The 18,753-nt window shown below is 37.9% G+C and overlaps 1 protein-coding gene across 2 annotated transcripts in view; it reads left to right on the forward strand.

The window, feature by feature from the left end:
- Positions 1-17,704: 17,704 nt before the first annotated feature.
- OSBPL3 (oxysterol binding protein like 3) overlaps positions 17,705-18,753 on the forward strand; it is a 50,815-nt gene continuing 49,766 nt past the window's right edge. For both annotated transcript variants that reach the window (XM_018075817.2, XM_018075818.2), the window contains exon 1: positions 17,705-17,941. In XM_018075817.2, the coding sequence (XP_017931306.1) occupies positions 17,849-17,941 (93 nt within the window). In that variant the 5' untranslated portion in view covers positions 17,705-17,848. The remainder of the gene's footprint in view (positions 17,942-18,753) is intronic.

Raw genomic sequence — 18,753 nt, forward strand, 5'->3', positions numbered from 1 at the left:
TGTTAACAGTATCATTTATTTTGAGCCATCTGTGTAAAGTTCACAATCAGTGGGCTTCTGTATTAATACATTTTAATCTTGTTTTATCCTCGTGTTCTTGTCCAAGCATGTAATCCATTGTGGATTTCTTTTGGTTGCACTTCTTATCAAGGCATATATGAGGGATGAAAAATGGTCAAACCTAACCAAGGACAACTATCCGTAGTGATTAACAAACAGAGATGTGTTTATGAAAATGTAACATTTGCAGTATTTATTTAATGACTTGTTTACACTTGCTGACTTTATTAATGTCTTACACACAAAACAAAATATCTGTTGTGGACACACATGCCTTTTAGTTACAAAACCATAGCAAGAACTTTTCAGAAGAAAAATATATTCTCAGGCCAACTGAAGTTATATTGCAAGAACTAGAAGATCCTGACAGAAAACTGGGAAAAGTCTTATCTGATAGGGAGTTAAACATGCAAGCTGCTAACTTGCAGATGCAATAGTGAGCACAGAACTATACAGTATAAAATTATTTTTAAAAAGCTTTAAGAAGGCTTTAATGCAGCAGCATGCTTTACTGTAACTTTCGCTGGTCTTCCCTTCTGTCCAGGTGACTTCTGTGCTTCCAAATGTCCTGGAGGAGACCTGGGCTCTGCTGCTGTATTTTTGGAGGATGGCAAGTTATTAAAGAAAAGTTCTTGTTCTAAGACCATATTTCTTATGATGATTACCTGAACAAGTACTAAAAATTTTCCTTATCTTTTTTTTCCCCCTTGAGTTTTGTCCGTGTTTGTTTGTCTCCTGGAGGTTTTTTTTTACTTCCAGTAAATATATATCTGAACAATTTGACAACTGTTCATAGGTGTGTTTGAATGTACTGTAAGTAGTACCTTATTTTAAATAGCAGGAATTGTTCTCTAAAAAAAAATCAAAGAAATTTATATTAATATTCTATTTTAGAAGTCTAATACTAAATGATTAATGAAAATTTTGACACTGGAAAATTGTCTTTCTGTAGCACATCTGTTTGGAACTGCTAACAAGTTGTCAAGTGCTACAAAATGAAGTAATTTTAATTCTTGGGGGCTCATTGGTTAAAAGCTAGATACTGTCAGCTACCTTAATAGACCAGAGACAGCAGTACTCAGTGTGTTGACAGTGAAAAAAATGAGACTGCTTCTGATTGAGAGACACCAATAGAATTTGGTGTAGGTGCTGAGAAGTATAAGGAGGACTGCAGAAATGCCCCGTCCCTTTCTGTGTGACTTTTTAATGCCAGCTTTTATTAGGCAGCAACTATTTGCTTCTAAAGGTTTAAACTGTTAATGTAGTTCACACATTAAAGACTGTTAATGTAGCTTTTAACACATTGTGATGTGTGAGTGAAGTGCCACTCCCTAGCTGCTGGTTTTATTTTGGTCGTCACTGGACAAAATGATATGAACGAGTGGTTAGCAAGGTAAAATGTACCCTAAGAAAAGCTAGTTTATAGTTTTACCCTTAATATGGTCCAGCATCTGGCCAGTAGCTTTCGAGGGAAAACATTTGGTTCAGGAGAATTGGAAAAAGCATTCATTGTTTAGCTCAAGCTTTGGGACTCCGAAATTGGATTTTCCACTGTATGGAGTGAGATGGGCTGCAAAGTTAAGAACTTAAAAGTACAGTGGGTTTTTATTTGTTGTGAGGGTAGTACAAAGTCACAAATTTTCTATGCCTGTACTTGGCTGTCTGTTCTCTGTGGTCAAATTGTAGTTTGTACTTCACCTTTAACATTTTTACATATGGCTTATGTTTTGGGTTTGAATTATCTGTTGGGGGGGTTGTTGCTTTGTTTTAGTTATTTTTCTCAGTGCCATGCAGTTATCAACGAAATCTAAAACAAACACTAATTAAGAGGTGGTGATAGCTAAGTAACAGCTGTTAAAGGTGTGATTCAGCATCTCCCTCTGCAACTAGCTTCCCCTGCAAGTTGTGAAATTTCAATACCCTGTATTTGCAAAGTCCTTGATGAAGAAATGAAGGTGACCAGGGTGCAGGGGCTGCCACAATGGATGTTGTGGTGGGTTGACCCTGGCTGGACACCAGGTGCCCACCAAAGCCACTCTATCACTCCCCTTAGCTGAACAGAGCAGAGAAAATACAAAGAAAGGCTTGTGAGTCAAGATGGTGACACAGAGAGATCACTCAGCAATTACTGTCATGGGCAAAACAGCCTTGACTTGGGAAAACTAATTTAATTTCTTACCAGTCAAATATAGGGTAGTGAGAAATAAAACCAAATCTTAAAACACGTTCTCTCCACCCTTCCCTTCTTCCTGAGCTCAACCTCCAAATTCTCTATTTCCTTCCTCACAGTGATGCAGGGTTGGGGAATGGTGGCTGTGGTCATGTCATCACACGTTGCCTCTGCTGCTCTTCCCTCCTCAGCGGAAGGACTCCTCACTCTCTTGCCCTGCTCCAATGTGAGATCCCTCCCATGGGAACCAGTTCTCCATTAATTCCTCCAATGTGAGCCATTCCCCTGGGCCGCAGTTTTTCATTACCTGCTCCAGTGTACATCCCCTGTGGGGTCACAAGTCTTGCTAGCAAACATGCTTCAGCATGGGCTCCTCTCTCCACGAGTCCACTGCTCCTGACAGAAATGCACTCCATCATGGGCTTCCCACAGGGTCCCAGCCTTCTTCCAGTATCCACCTGTTCCACCATGGACCTCCATGGGCTGCAGTGGGACAGCCTGCCTCACCGTGGTCTTCACCACAGACTGCTCCTCCCTTCTCCTTCACTGACTCTGATATCTGTGGAGAGGAGTCTCCTATGCGGGAGTCTCCTGCATATTCTCACTCTTCTCTGAAATTGCAACTGTAGAGGGTTTTTTCCCCCTTTTAAAATCTATCCCAGAGATGCTTCTGGTGTTGCTGATGGGCTCTACCGTGGCCAGTGGCTGGTCCATCTTGAAGCCCACTGACATTGGCTCTGTCTAACACAGGGGAAGCTTCTGGCAGCTTCTCACAGAAGCCACCCCTGTACCCTCCCTCCTACCAGAGTGTTGCCATGCAAGCACAATAAAGTCGTACTCTGTGTTTCTCTTTGTCTGTGATACTGTCCAGTACCAGATGCCACAGAGGAAAGTATGTCCATCCTTACCCTGTGTAGTTTTAGAACATATATCCTTTTGTCAGACCCTTTCTAGAATCTTCATCAGCATCACTTATCATCTGGTGTGAGAAAGGCTGTCTTTAAATAATTTCAGAGTTTATAGAAATTACATATCCTAATACGTGTATATCTTGATCCACACAACATTTATGTTGTAGGGGTTGACTTTGGATCTATTTGGCAAAAATAAGCCTGTATTCAAGGGTTTTGTATATTGCTTCTACTGGCAACAATTGCCATGACCTAATGTATTGAAAAATAACGCTCATTTCATTTAAATAAGAAAGTGAAACTACAAACTCCCCAAGCACCAAGCTGAAGGAATGACTGCAATGAACTCTAGCAGTTGCAATAACAGTTTGCCCTTGAAATGAAAGGAAGGAAGGGGAGAGAATAAACACCTCATCCCCAGTGAAGTAGCTTTACACTATATCATTAAATCTCACTTGACAAAATTGAGGTGTCTTGTTAAAGACACAATGAGGAACTTCACTTTTCATTTGAGGCTGTTCTCTTCCCACCTCCAGATATGCCTGAAAGCTCTCACTGTTCTTGGCTATGGTGTTCTTAAATTTGTTTTCTCCCTGCTCTAGTATTTCAGATGAAAGATTTGTGAACAATATCAGAGTATTTGTTAAGAGAAGAAATGTATAACATTCCTGAATATTGAGTATATTTCAGACAGTCTGTATACCAAAACTGTATCACTGAAACTAGCTGTGCTTTAATAAAGTAGGGGTAGGAGAGTGGCACCACATATCAATAGTCATCATCTCTGTAGGCTGTGGCAAGTACAGAGGGCAGTGACTACAGGCTTTAAGGAAATATAAGGAATGAAAGGAAAAAAGAAAAGAGTGATAGGAATTTCTTGTAACTTTGCATTTCTGCATTTAAGATATTGGGCTTTGTATAATACGTGTATTCAAAGCAGAAGTAGAAAGGCATTTTCAAATGAAGAGCAGATTTCAGGGTTCAGTAAAACATAATCAGGCTAAAATCTTATTTCAAAATGTATTTTTATTCCTGTCAGTGTTACCTTGCCTTTTTTATGTTTGAAAAAGCAAATGTAAAGATTTTTAAAACCTCCATTAAGACTGAAATGCAATTCAATGTACGTGACTATCACATGACTTCTTTTCTCTGAAACCCTAATGGAGTGGGATATAAATACCTCTGTGAGGTTATGTTGGTCAAGCCACAGATTATTTAGTGTGCATCTGCAGATTTGAATATTTGGGGATTTATCTTGTTAGCATCTTCAGACTGGGTTAATTGATGACTACCAGCACAGAATTCGAGAAATACTTCTGAAGTGGGATCTTTGACTTTAAGCTGGAGGCCCTTTTAACAGTGGCTTGAAAGGATTAAGGCACCACTAATACCATCTTTTTCCTGGTGTCTGGCTGTGTATGGGGTGCTCTAGCTGTGCTGTATAGGCCAATCACTTAAGAGTTGGACTCGATGATCTTTGTGACTCCCTTCCAACTGAGAATATTCCATAATTCTATGATTTTTGTTGTCACTTATGGGAATATAATTTCATGTTTTTCAGTTACATAACTATGCACCGCATTTTATTTAACTTATAGCCCAAAAATCTGACCATATGCATACTGGATATGATGTATGCATTTAAAACACAAAGGCATTGTCATAGGAAAAAAATAAATGTGCATACTAAGACTTGATTAGAAAAGGATCATTAACACTTGAACAAGGTGCTAGTATCACTGCAGATGTGATATACAGAGAGCATGAATATCAATATGCATATACTTTGCATATGTATTGGAAATAAAGCAGCTTTATGACCAACAAGAATTATGGAGTTTGCCATGGAAAATGGTGCAGAAGTTCTTAGCCTGATTAATGGAATACAGCTGCTGAAGGTGTATTCAGTAGAGAGGAAGCTTGCAGTCCACCTGAGTCTCCACCTGAGGCATGTGGCACACTGATGGATCCGAGTACAGTGGCCAGCTCAGAAAGCCCACAGGATGCAGGTGTTGAGTGAAATGTCCAGATCTGTTGAGATTCTGCAGTGACTTGGAGCTAAGGAGCTTCTGCCTTGGCTTCCAAATGCTCTCTGTCATGAGTCTACTCTAATAGGCAGTGATCTCTAATTGCCTTTTGGCTTTGCAGCATCAAGCTGCTACTGCTACAAATGACAATTAGTAAAATTCCTCTCATTAGACTGGAGTTTGAGAACAAGGGATAACATGATAGAAAGTGCAGGACAAGGAGGACATATTTTCCTTTATAAAGACTATTTTATTGGACTGCATGTGTTTGCATTTCAGAGTACTCTGAAATGATTGTGAAAACCAGCATTGCTGCTATTTATTTATTTAAGTTAGCACTGGAAAAGAAGTTCTGGCTCAGTATGTTACAGGCAAGATCACATGGAAGGCTGTTTAGTGGTTTTGGACAAACCATGGTAATGCCATTTGAACTGCTTGCTTTCATGTGATTTATTTCATTTGCTACCTGTGAAATACCCTGTTTCAGTGCATGTGGACGTGAAGGCTGATTACTCTAAGTGGATGCTGTTGAAATATCTTGCTGCTTACTTAGGTGAGGAGAAGTCAAGCCTGTAGCCCCTGGAATTGGTTCTGAGTATAAAAAAAACACTGGTTGTTTATGTACAAAATATTAATTGTTACTCTACTCTGTTCAGACATAACTAATGTGTGACTTAATTTAGATACATTAGCTGAGAATCATTGCATTCACATGGAAAGTAATGCATTTGTCACATGTATTTACTTTCTCATGCTTAATGCATAATGTCCAAATTGACAATTCCTGCATTTGTTGGTGACTTTAAGCTTCTTAGATTTGCTGTGTAAGGTGGTTAAACTGCTGCTTTTAGCTTCTAAGTGCCTCATCCTTTTTCCATGTCCTTGTCTAGCTCTAGCAAAGTATCCAGGCAAGAGGAATGGGGCAGGGAGGAAGACAGAGAGAAATTGAGCTGTGAACATTTGAAGTGGCAACAGGAGATGTGAACTCTGTTCAAGTAGTTTGTGAAGTTCCCAAGCAAAATTCATACAAAGTCAGACTCCTCTGCACAAGGCAGCAAAAGCAGTGCGTTGCAGCATTTATTGAAAGCTCAAATTATTTTAAAGCCCTGTGTTCTGGATTTGTATGAACAACCTGCAAGAACAAGCTACAGACTTTTCAAAATTAGTTGCTAGGTGCCATAGGGAGTAAGACAAGTGTACTTTCCAATTGTGGGAATAATATTGAAATTCTGAATAGATTGGTGATTGGTAATAGGTCAGAATTTGTATGTCTGGGAATGCTATCATTTGTGTGAAAGGAAAATATGAGGTATGAAAGCTTTTACTACAGTTTTGTGTCAGCCTAAATGAACTTCATTTTAGGATGGAATCAGCTTTCACTGGATGCTATTCAGAGTCTGGCATGTAACTCCCGTTTGTCCCACTTTCAAAATCTTTGTTCAAAAACCTAGTGTTGCTGAAAGGAGAAAAATATAAGGAGAGAAATCAGAATCTTTTTCTCCAAGTAATTCAGTAACCTTTTTGTATTTGACACACGTATAAATTATTAGCGTTTTTATGTGTGCACTTCCTAAATGAGCTGGTATGTGGCTCTAATGGCATTTTAATTTAATTGGCCAAAATGAAGAGGTGTAATACAGAATCAGATGCTCAAAAAATGTTTTGTGTTGTACTGTATTTTCTCGATGTCCACCTTTCCAAAGTATGACACCCATTCAGCATAATAAGTGATAAGTGATCTATTCCTGAAATCATCTCTCTTGTGATGCAAATGATACTGGAGTGTGGCAGGAGATCCTGCTTGTTTTGTCACTATGTTTTATCGTTTAATACTGACTTGAAGCAATGATCACCCCTACTGTTCATCTGCCTAACTGGTGTTATAAAATCACATTAGAGAACAATTTTTCAACATCTCACTCTGGGAACAATGTGGCAATAGTTTCAAAAACACCTATTTTATTATTCTTATTGCTAGTGTGAGTTTTCTGCTCTGGACGATCATTATAATAAGGGACATCACGGGGCCGGTGAGCAGTCAGGTGAGTCAGCAGACTTGAGAACGACAGTCTGAAACAGGAGCTGGGGAACTGCCAGCACCCACAGACACCTTGTTTGTTTGCTGCTAGGACAGACAGTGGACTGATTTTCTTATTTTCTGAGTATGGAAGAGAGGACTGTAAAACTGAATATACTGATGATGTAACTTCTCCAAATGTAATCCTTCCAACTGCCATTAGTCATTCCAAGATTAATTTTTTAATGTGATGTTCCATGTAAATACATGTTATTTTGGTGTAACATCAGTAAAAATTTGGGGTTTTGATATGTTTTATGATATGATCTCAAAAACAGTATAAAACATAATGTTAGGAGATTCAGTTCAATGGTTCTGTTTTAACTGTCTGTATTGCATAGGTGCATTTTTTTCTAGAGGACAGTTGAGTTATGAGAATGCTTTACTGTCTGCAAATGTCAAGTTTTCTGGTCAAGACTTGATGAAAACTTTGTGCATAGAGTTTCAATATTGAACAGCCTTTGAAAAGACAATTGCATGTCAAAAGTGCAATTTTATGTTATATGCTTTGTAGAGGTGTTTTCCTCCTTTATGCATTCTGTATTTTGTAATGTTAAAAAGATGTCCTTGAATACATTTCTCAAACCTTTTTTGCTAAAACTATCACTTGATGGCAAAATTGTGGAAAACACATTCTATGAAAGATGAATATTAGTAAAAGTTAAGGGAAAAAATATGTAGGTCAGCAGGTGAAGTAGGTGTGAGTGCCATCTGTTAAGAAAATAGCTTTCAGTATTATGTTTCATGCAATTTCATATGTTTTTATTTTAGACACTTAGAAAAAAAGGAAACCAAACCTTTTAGTGCCTTCCTCTAAGAAATTGGTTTTTTCTATTTTCCTTTTCAGAAATTCAAGAGCATTATATGAAATAAGACTTTTTAAATACGTCTGAATGCACTTTATGCACTAATCGTAATTAACTACAGGTTTAATTTATTTTTGTGTTGTAAGTCCTGATGGTCTAGCAAAACCAGTGCTATAATGCCAGCATTTTAGAAACAAACACAAAACTGATGAGAGATTGGGAGGAGAGTAGAGAGATAGAAGGCAAAGTCCAAGAACAGTGGAACTCTTCTAATATTAAGCTGTTCAAGGGGAATCTACATGACTTGTAAACACTTCTGTTTATTGCTGCTTTTATAGCATGTAATTAAAATCCACATTGTTAGTTGCAGGTCAAGTATAACCAACCTCAAAAGTGCTATGAAGCAACCAAGATGCTAGACTGTACACATATAAAATTCTTCACATTGCTGTTTGCCTTCTCTATGGCCTGTTTGGCATGACTGGAGCTGAAGAAAAAAATGAATGCACTCATTAGAAATAAAAGATATGGATAGTTAAGTTGTAGCACCTTTTCACTAAGCTCTTTGTAAATTATTCATGTTGCTGAGGCATCCTAATTAAAACCTTCCATCTTTTAAACCTCTAAAAATACTTGAGAATGAGAGCGTAGTTTAGGCTTTTTTAATCACCTAGAATTTAATTCGTTTTTAATTAAATTCAAATACATATCTGCTAGCTTGCACTAACCTGAATCTAAATTGAAAATCAGAGGCAAAGTATCTTTTTCAGAACTATCTGGATCAATTGAAAATAACACACTTTCCACTTTCTTGACTACAAGTTGGTGATGACCACGCCTTTATTTTGGCCAAATCAAAGTATGTGAACTACTCCCTGTGGCAAATGGCACTCCACTGAAGTGGATTAGGGAGGAATGCTGTGATTGATTTATTTTTTGTAAATATTTTTTTAAAAAGTTTTCTTAATTTTTGACAGGGGAAGTACTGATCTCGAGAAAAGGGACAGTAACTTGCTTGGGAGCAAGAATTTCTTTAATTACTTTGGCATTTTTAAAAAGTGAATATGAATTTGAGCTCTAAACTATCAGTTGAGACTCTGAGCTGCTACTGAGACCTGTAAAAGTTCTCATCAATTTTGTTTTAACTCTGAACTCTCTTGGTGGGGCAGGTCATATTTTTACATTTGGATGTCATACTCTAGTAGGCTTGTATAAGCAAACTTAGTGCATTAAAACTCTCTATATATTCCTTGTTCTGGATTGTCTGTAATAGAGTCTTAATTGAAGCTTTCTTTTTTGGCCCATTTCCGAATTTGCTTTTAGATTTTGTACCCTTGTAGCTAGGCAGAGGCAGGACAAGATCTGACATGGAAGCACTCACTCCGAAATGGATCTTCTGTTCTTCCCAAATATGGGTGCTACTCTGCAGATTTGTGTTTGCTTTCTTCCCTTTTCAAGGTCAAAAGTCCTCTTAGGAACTCTGTCTATGTTGCGCCTCTATGGTAACCCTAGCTGGATTTGTCTTCCCCTCCAGCATTTTGGAACTTGAGGAGATGATGGTGCGATTTTATCATCTGAAGAAAGGATCCCTTTTATGATCTGTTTCCGGTTCAAGAGCTGCCATGTCAGCTACTCGGAGACCCTCACCTCTAGCCTGCATCTTTTTTGGCTGACCCAGCTATTGTGATTGTTACTTCCCCATGTCATATTAATTAGGCAAAACATTGCATGTAATCATGCAGATTTATAATCTGAATTCCCACATCTTACATCTCTCTGCTTTTAGATCTCTTTCGGTTCATCTTTACCCTATGCCATGAGGATTATGTTGCAGAAAACTTGATCCATGGAACCTCTTTTCTGGTTCCCATTGTCAAGGTGTTCATTACAATCATAAATATGAATGGATTTAAGAGCAACTGTGATGTAGAATCTTCTAAGAACGTGGTTCACTGCATCTGTGACTCACGGTTCCTGTCACCTGCATATACATACATGCATGATATGTGTTTCCAAGCAACAGGACAGTTGCAGTCTGTCATCATCATCCTGTCTGTCCTTGAAGAGCTCCAGCCAAAGCCTTAACATTTTTAATTTGTATTTAAATCAGACACATTTCTGGAAGAGATTTAGATTAGGTACTAGGAAGAAATTCTTTACTGTGAGGGTGGTGAGGCACTGGAACAGGTTGCCCAGAGAAGTTGTGGATGCTCCATTCCTGGAAGTGTTCAAGGCCAGGTTGCATGGGGCTCTGAGCAACCTGGTCTCATGGAAGGTGTCCCTGACCATGGCAGAGGGGTTGGAATTATCTTTAAGGTCCCTTCCAGCCTAAGCCATTTGATGATTCTGTGATTCTATGTATACTTTTTTCCTTAATAGCAGCTTTTTTTTTTTTTTTTAAATTTGAAAACTTGGAATTAACAAACTTTTATGTTTTGGCATTAATAACAAAAATACTTAGCACTTGTAGTACTAACTGTCCTCAGTATAATTTATATATAATTGTTTCCGACAACACATCTCTAAAGTGTCAACATTTATCTACATATTGAGTGTTCAGAAATACAGTGTTAGGAAGTAGTGACCCCTTGCCTTAGGTGATGTTAGAAAGTGTTAACACTGATCTGCTAACAACTACTTGCTGTTGTTTGGAATATTACAGACCTCTTTTGATGGTTCAACCTGTCTTAATATGAAAGACCTCCTGTAAAGAAATAATCTGCATAATATTTAAAAGAAAGCTGTATTGGTGCATTTGTAAATATTAATGTGAAGTACACTGGAAAAGGTGTCTTGGAATGGACTTAGAGACAGAAGCCTCTAAAGATACATTAAGTCGATCAAGAAGAAATGTGACATTTTAATAACTCGTGGTCATTACACTGTATAAAATGGGTAAATGAATTTCTATGTATCCTAGGAAGAACTGATCTTGTTACCACGGTTATTAAAGTTAATGAGATTTAAATTTTGAGGTAATAGGCCTGCTTATAAAGGAGAAATACTAAACATTCTCAAAAGGAAGTACTGTTTCCTTTGTACCTTTTTTTCTTTTAATAATTAAGTGACATACACAAGACAAATGACAATTCCACTGTATCATGGGAAAACAGATAACTGGGAGGGGCATCCAAATGCACTTTAAAGTTGGACTTGATGATCCTCGTGTCTCTCTTCCAACTCATAATATTCTGTAAAATCTGTGAGATCTGTGAAGTGGTTTGAGGTTTTTGGTTGTTTTGGTTTTTTGGTTTGGTTTTTTTTGGTTAGGGTTTTTTTAGAAAGTAGATGATGCCAAAGTGTGAAAGGAATAACAACACGTCAAAAAGGGCAAAGTAGGTTTGTTGGATCCTGCTACTTTTTAATGAGCATGTCTAGCTCTCCTGCATAAAATAAAGAATCTCTGTGTTGTGTTTGCTGTTCATACATCCCTCATGATGTTTTTCTTCAGACTTTGGCGAGGATCATTTCTGGGACACCAAAACTCTTCCAGCGTTTCTATTTCCTGTTCTACCTAAAACCGGAGATGACTGGGTTTGGGTTTCTTTCTCCATAGTTACACCAATTATGCCAGCTGGTTTAATAAAATATATTGTTTTATATTAGCCTTGGTAGATTTGGGCATCTCACAGCATTATGCAGTTTATGGGATCACAAAGAGACTATCTGATTCAATGTTACACAGATGCCTTCAATGATTTGACAGAAAAGTCATGTCTTTTTCTTGATGTGCAGGCAGTGCTGTCTTGAGATCTTGACAGACTGACGGATATTTCCAGAACTAACATTGTGCCTATCACAACCAAATCCAGGAAAACAAACACCGTGTATTTCAGTAACACTTCAGCGATAATGACTGCAGTTTAGAAAAGGAATAAGCCTCAGGGCACCATGAAGTAGCATTGTTTTAGTGAACAAAGCAAAGAGCAGTCGTAAGTGCACAAAAATGAAAGACAACCAAGCTCCTGCCAAATGTTTCCCACTCTGGGATGTTATCACTAAGAGAAGGGGCTTTTCAAGGTTTTTAGTACAGACTGCAAAGTGATACCATGTGCCTGTTATTTTCTTTACTGAAAATTATAATAAGCTTGTCTCTTTTATCTATTGCCTGATCATCCTTTGTAAGGTTTTCTCTAGATGAACAGCACTTTCAATGCAAACGGACTCACTGCTGCTTTGTTATTTGAGGAAGGAGGACTGTCAACCTCCTTAGCACTGCTATATGCAGTGTACCTCCTCCCAGCAATAGGATTTGATCACAGCTGTTTTCTGCTCCACCCTCTTGACAGGAAGACTGTGGACCTCTCTGTTACTGGGTCACAAAATGTTTCTTGTGGTCCTCCAGCTTTTGGTTTATCAGTTGAGTGTTCAGTCATGCTAAAAACTGGAAGGGGGTATGTGGGACCCCCTCAGTCTAGCAGCTTGTGCTTAGCAAGTGCTTGGCTAACCAGGCAAGGCTCTTTCTTAAAGGGGCAAGGGGAGAAGAATTATTAATTATTTAAGATGTGACTGTGAGCTAGGTCAGTCCTGTTAGTTATGATTCTTGACTGCGATTGAAAGTTGAGTGGAAAAGGTGGTATGACAGCTGACTAATTACTGTAATAACACTGCCATTACTGCATGTATTTTTCTGCATCACTAGTCACCAAGATTTTTAATATATCTATTAGAACATATACTCAGTAAGTTTTTTTTATAGAAGTGCAATCTATCACAGATCTCCTGGGGGGATGGAAACAGTGTCAAGATTATGCATTTAAAATGAATCATGTCATGTGCAGTATTATAGTCACTTTCTATGGCAGATGTCAGGAAAAGGTGGTATTTTTATATGTATTCATATTTCAGGATGCCGAATGACCTATTTCTAAATTTATATAAGATTTTTCTAATGTAAGGATTGAATTATCTGCCCCAAGGGTTAGTGAAACAGCAAATATTTGCTTTGCTTCAGGAGAGTCTAACTAGACTTGACATTGAAGGATGTTCTTTGATACCTTTCTTGGGATGTATTCTACTGGATTGTTTCTGGGGTTTTGTTTTGTGGCTGTGTTTTGGTTTTGGGGTTTTTTTTGCTTTCTGTGCAATGGAACACACAGGATTTTCTTTCATCAAGTTGATGAACATTATACATGATAAGCAACCTGGTGTTAAATGCAGTATGTTTGTTGTTTGTCTAGCTTTTTCCCTTTTCCTCTCTTTGTCTTTCTTGATTAGACAACTAGGAGAGTTTTGTTTGAATTACATTTTCCTTTTTCAGGTCACTGAAATAGCATGATTAATTGCTACAATAGCCTTCCTAAGGAGGCAGGCTGAATGGGACTGTTTCTTTGCATCTCGGACTACTTCAGAGTAGTATTTGTTTATGGCTGATGAAAGCATCTTCTCAAGAGAGGTTGTGATGTGGGCGAGCACTTATCTGATGGAAGGCAGTTCTGAAATGCTTCCTGTTATTGTTAGTCTTCTTAAGCTGTTTGAACTTTTGCTTTCAAAGATAGATTTAATAACCTAGTTGTTTTAAACTGTTTTATGTTTGCTTCTGCAAGTTTCCTTTTGTAAAGAGAATAGCTAGCAACAGAGCAGAATTTGTGTGCTTTGACCTTGAATAGAGGGAATCTTATGGTAATTCAGGAACTGCAAATACTTGCCTTGAAAAGACATCTCCCATGCTTGTACATGGTGTATCTGTAGTCTATAAATAATTCTTTCCTATTTTGAGCCAGATGAGACACCGGGATAGATTAAAGCTGGCAAATTGAAATATAACAGAGAAAGACATGAAAGCAATACTTGGAAAAGACTATTGCTTTGTTTATCCAGGCAGACATGAGTGAATGTAATTTAATAATAGCTACAGAGCAAAGGTTTCAGCACAAATTCTTTTTTAATTCTGTGAAAGTCACTCAGTGTTGCAACTCTGATTTGGATTGCTCAGTTCTGTGCTTGCTGTTCCCACCTGACTCTCATCAGGCTTTCTGCTGTTCCTATTCTTCTATCCACAAAACCTTAATTGACTGCAGTTGTAGAATGAGATGTACGCTTCCAGTTTTGCCGCTCAAAATCTCTACAGTGTTCCTTCACTGCTGAATCAGCTCTGAAGCAGCTGTTAAGACTATTTTTCTTCCAGAACCATAGCAAAAATAATTGCCCAATGTTAATTTTTTTTTTACTGCAGTTTTACATATTTCTTTTCTGAATTTTGCTTTCTCTTCTTTTGTGAGATGTGGAAAATCTTGGATTTTTCTGTAAGCTTATTGCTTAGAGAGTTGTGAGAGATGAGACGTGATACTGAGATGCTGCTTTGAACCCTTGCAATTTAAAAGGTTTGAGGACAACCTGAGATGGTACTTCAAAATAAAAAAGAAGGTGTTACTGTTCTACATAATATCGTATGTTTACATTAGCTTTATTTGATGCAGAATAAGGCTCTCAGGAACAGATGATAAGTAGAGATAAGTGCTGTTTATGGGTTTAGGATGTAGTAGCTGTAAGTAATATTTCATATTCATGTATTCTTACTTCGTTAAAATGCACCTGGTGAGGTCATTTGCAGAAGTACTCTTGTCCTACTTTTGCAGCTGTTGACTTTATTGCAAAGAATTAGGACAATACTTAGCTGTACTGTGAAAATTACTGTCCTAAATTTATTTAGATTTGCCTCAGCCTCACACCTTTAATTTATCTTTTTGGAGTAGACCAAAGGAAGTGGCTTTGTGCTCAGAGAAATGTGGGAACAAATATAGTTCAGAGGCCATCCTGTGGCATGAAGAGGAGCAAATTGTAAAGAACCTGAAGCAATTGTGTCATGATGACCTCAAAACATCAACTTTAGTTGCAATCTTAGCTTAGTTAGCATAACACTGATTTTATGCCTGCCTTAAAGTTGCAATTGCTCTTGTACCTGGTGGCCCTAAATTCCATAGGTAATGTAAAATATCAGTTGCCCTCAAGAGGCCCAATCACTGCTGCTGGAAGCCAGAATGTGAAAGTCAACTTGGGATGCAGGATCAGTGTTTTCTCACCTTCCTGGAAGAATAAGTGACTTAATAGTTGAAGAGCAGCCACAGGGGTGTTTTTGTCTTCCTGAAGAGAATTTTAGAAAAGGAGCACAAAGTAGTTGCTGGAGCATGTAGCAGTTTTCACGAAGGAGTTGTGGCCATGATCATTATTCACATACACTTTCATGTTCAGATCTGGAAGTCTCAAGGTAATAAGTTACATTACTGGGAAACAGTAATAAAATAAAGCATTGTGGAGAGGGCATATTTCACTCCTGCGTTCTTCAGAGTTGGTAACAAAAGCCTTTCCTTCAGCCCATGCAGATATTAATTTGAAGGAATAAAGGAAAATTTAAAAGCCCAATTTTGGAAGCAGACTGACAAAATCCTTCAGGTGCTCTCTGCCAAATTTACCCCACCTGTCTCCTACTCCTGGTTTGTTAGGTAGTGAGTCATCTTCAGCTCATTTGAATTCTGGAAAAGTGCCCATCTCGCTCTTTTTGATTCCAAAAGGACAAATGACAATGCCTTAGGAGATCTTAAGTACTTTCTTAGGTGGTGTAAGTCTGTGTGTATATGATGTCAATGTTAGCATGTAGAGCAGTGCAGCAAAAGTGGATCCTTTTAGTCATCCAGTTAAAGGTGAAGAACCATCATCGACCCCTGGATGACACTAGTCAGGACTAACTCTAGTCAGGTGTTATAGGCTTAATGCTTTTGAGCACTGGATGCACTCCTGGAGCATATTTAATCCAAAAGGTATTTGGTTTCCATGTTCCAAGATTGCCCTGCAGTTGAAACCCAAATGGATTGCAGTGGGAGTGTACCCCTCTGCTCTATCCTAAAATGGTAATGTAGCCAAACCTTAACTTCATTTGGACTCCACACAAAAACATGATGATAGAAATACTATTGTATGGCTTCTCTTTGTGCCAAAGTCCATGAGACCTCTTGTTGTTTTCAGTTACTTGTCAATACACAACTATTGTGCTGTGTGTTCAAACAGACAAAGGGCACTGTGTATCTTAAATGTAGTGTGTCCTGGAGATATACCTGCAAGGTACTGATAGCAGTAATTTTCAGTGCATTTTGCTGCAAATTAGAGCCTGTTCCTTGCCACGAACTATGCCAATCATTGCCAAAATTCTAGATAGACACCAATGAAGGCTGTAACAAGGTGCTCATTCTGAATATGAAGCAGTGAAGAGGAGAGGTTATCTGATTTGCTCTGGTGGTAAGAGAATATTTCTAACTAGGTAAAGTAAATGCCATAGAGACTGTGTTTCAGGTGAAAAGAGGGCATGTTGATGGAAATGATACAGCAAACTATATTGCGAGAAAGGCAGTGTAGATTGGAAAAGGTCTGTGTTCAGAAGTTGGATGCTTCAGACTACAGCAGTAGGGAGAGAGGTTTTTTGCTGCAGTGTTGTCTTCATCTTAAATATAGCACCTGGTTTTAATTGTGTGTTCTGGGTTTGGTTTTTTGTCTGTGGCTTTTGATCTGATTTTTTTTGGTTGGTTGGTTGTTTTTTTTAAAAAGGGAAATGAGTTCTTAAAATACCCAAAGTGTTTTTACTAGGGATCTGAAAATGCTACTTCTCTCAGAATAGGTTTTTAAGCCTCTTCAAGAAAAAATGAATGGCAAACTTCAATAAACAGTGATCCTAGTTCAGGACTGTTGTGACAGTGCAAGCAAGAGAATTGTGAAGTAGTGCCTCCAGTTTTGGAAATGAAATTTCCCTTTTCTTTCCCTTACTTTCCTCACCTTTCTCATTAGTGGTTCTTGGACTCTTTCTAATTGCAAATTCCTTGCCTGAGACAATAAAATTCAAAGTGATATACAATTTATACAGGTTCTCTGCCACCCAAAGTTTTGGAAAGCATCACCCTCTTTTCATATCCTCTGCTTGTGTTTTTTAAAAAAATATGCAGTTACCATGACAACTCTTGCCCACACTAGAAATCTGTTATTGCAAGTTTCTGGCATGGCTTTTATTTGCATATGCTGCAAGAAGCACTGTTATTAAACAGAGTGTTAATTATTCTTCCAGTCACTGACTGAGACAACTGATGTGATAGTAGTTACAACTTTCTGATTCCAGGTAAAAGTAGTCGTGTACAGCTCTATGCAGCTGAATTTTCATGCTCACTACTTTTAGGTATTCCTCTTTATTTGTATAGAGGGTTTTTTTTCCTTACAACCTGAAACCGTGCTTACTTGTTTAAATTATCAAGGAACTGAGAAAAAGAGCTTTATTTTTGATTATACACCATTTTTTTAATGAGACATTTGTTTTCTTCTCATTAGGACTCTATTTTGGTCCATTTCATATAGGCATTTATTATTCTCTTTGCTTGTCTTTATTAATATCTTTTAATTAATTTAAATCTGTAAAAAAATGCTTGATACTGTACTTTGTCCTCTGAATAAATCACAGCAATTAAAACATGTTTAGGATCCAAAATTCATGTAATTCCTGTTTGAGACTTGCAAATTTATCTTGAAGTGATTGTTGAATTAATGTCTTATAATGTACAGCAACATGCTCATCTTGTATTACCAAAGGCTTTATTATGATTCATTCTGCAGGATGACAGTGGGTGACAGCATCTGATAACTTGGCTTTTTGTTTTGCTTTTCCCTTTTAGGATTTTCCATGGAATGCAGATCCTGCCACTGGACTGCATTTGGGTAAAGGATGAGTTCACTGTTTCTCTGAGGAGTCTTCCAACGCATTTTCTAAATTACCTTTTAATGGTATTCTAAGTGAGCTTATGTGAAACAAATAATTTTGGATCATGAGTGAAGAAAAAAACTTTGGTGCATCCCAGAAAATGTTGTCTCCTTCCAGAAGTACTAGCAGCTGCTCCTCCAAGCAGGGAAGTCGACAGGTAATACAAGCTTTTTTATCCAAACTGAAAGCATTGCTAAGATTGGCTGTTACTTTTGTTTTTGAATATTGGCAAATCTCCTAAACTCTGCTTTCCTGATGCTTACTTGCTTTATTTCATGACATCTTTACCTTCCTTACTCTCTTACTCTGAGTCAAATGCAGTAAACACACATTACTGAACAGCAGGCATGTGTAAAACTGGAATGCTAGCAGCAAATTTTGATTTCTGTCATGTTGTATGTATGGTGTTTTTATAGTGAAATAGAGCTTCTGTAGTGTCTTGGTCTCAGTGGTTTGATCCTGAAATGCCAAATCTTCCCTGTAAGATACTACTTTTGTGATAGAATATTTTGTAACCGCTCTGTTTATTTCGAGTTTCCAGGAAAAAGGTGTGCATGCATGTGTGAAAGATAATGCATTTTTCAGAAACCTGACATAGGCCTCTTTGAATGCCCATTTGTGCTGGTTGTTGCTGTAGATCTTAGATAGGAAAATAAGTATTCATGTAACATGATGCATCTGGGTGCCTAAGGTAAAGGTTGCTTTGTTTTCCGCAGAGATGGTGCTATTCTTTAAACCTCTCCATTTCAAAAGACATGTCTACAGGTGTTTGCACCTGACAGGTGAGGCTGCTTTTGTTTGTGGGCAAGAAGCACTGACCTGCAGCCACACTGAAAATTAAGCTTAAACATACTCAATCCATGCTTGCAAAATTGTGAGCAATATGCTCAACATAAACTTTTATCTTTGTGAGTGCTGGCTTAGTGGAGCTCTTGAAACTGCCTCAGGCTGAAATTTTAATTGGAATTG

The sequence above is a fragment of the Manacus vitellinus genome, unplaced genomic scaffold (genome assembly GCF_001715985.3).
Source record: "Manacus vitellinus isolate BGI_N305 unplaced genomic scaffold, ASM171598v3 scaffold_3_pilon, whole genome shotgun sequence".
Taxonomy (NCBI): domain Eukaryota; kingdom Metazoa; phylum Chordata; class Aves; order Passeriformes; family Pipridae; genus Manacus; species Manacus vitellinus.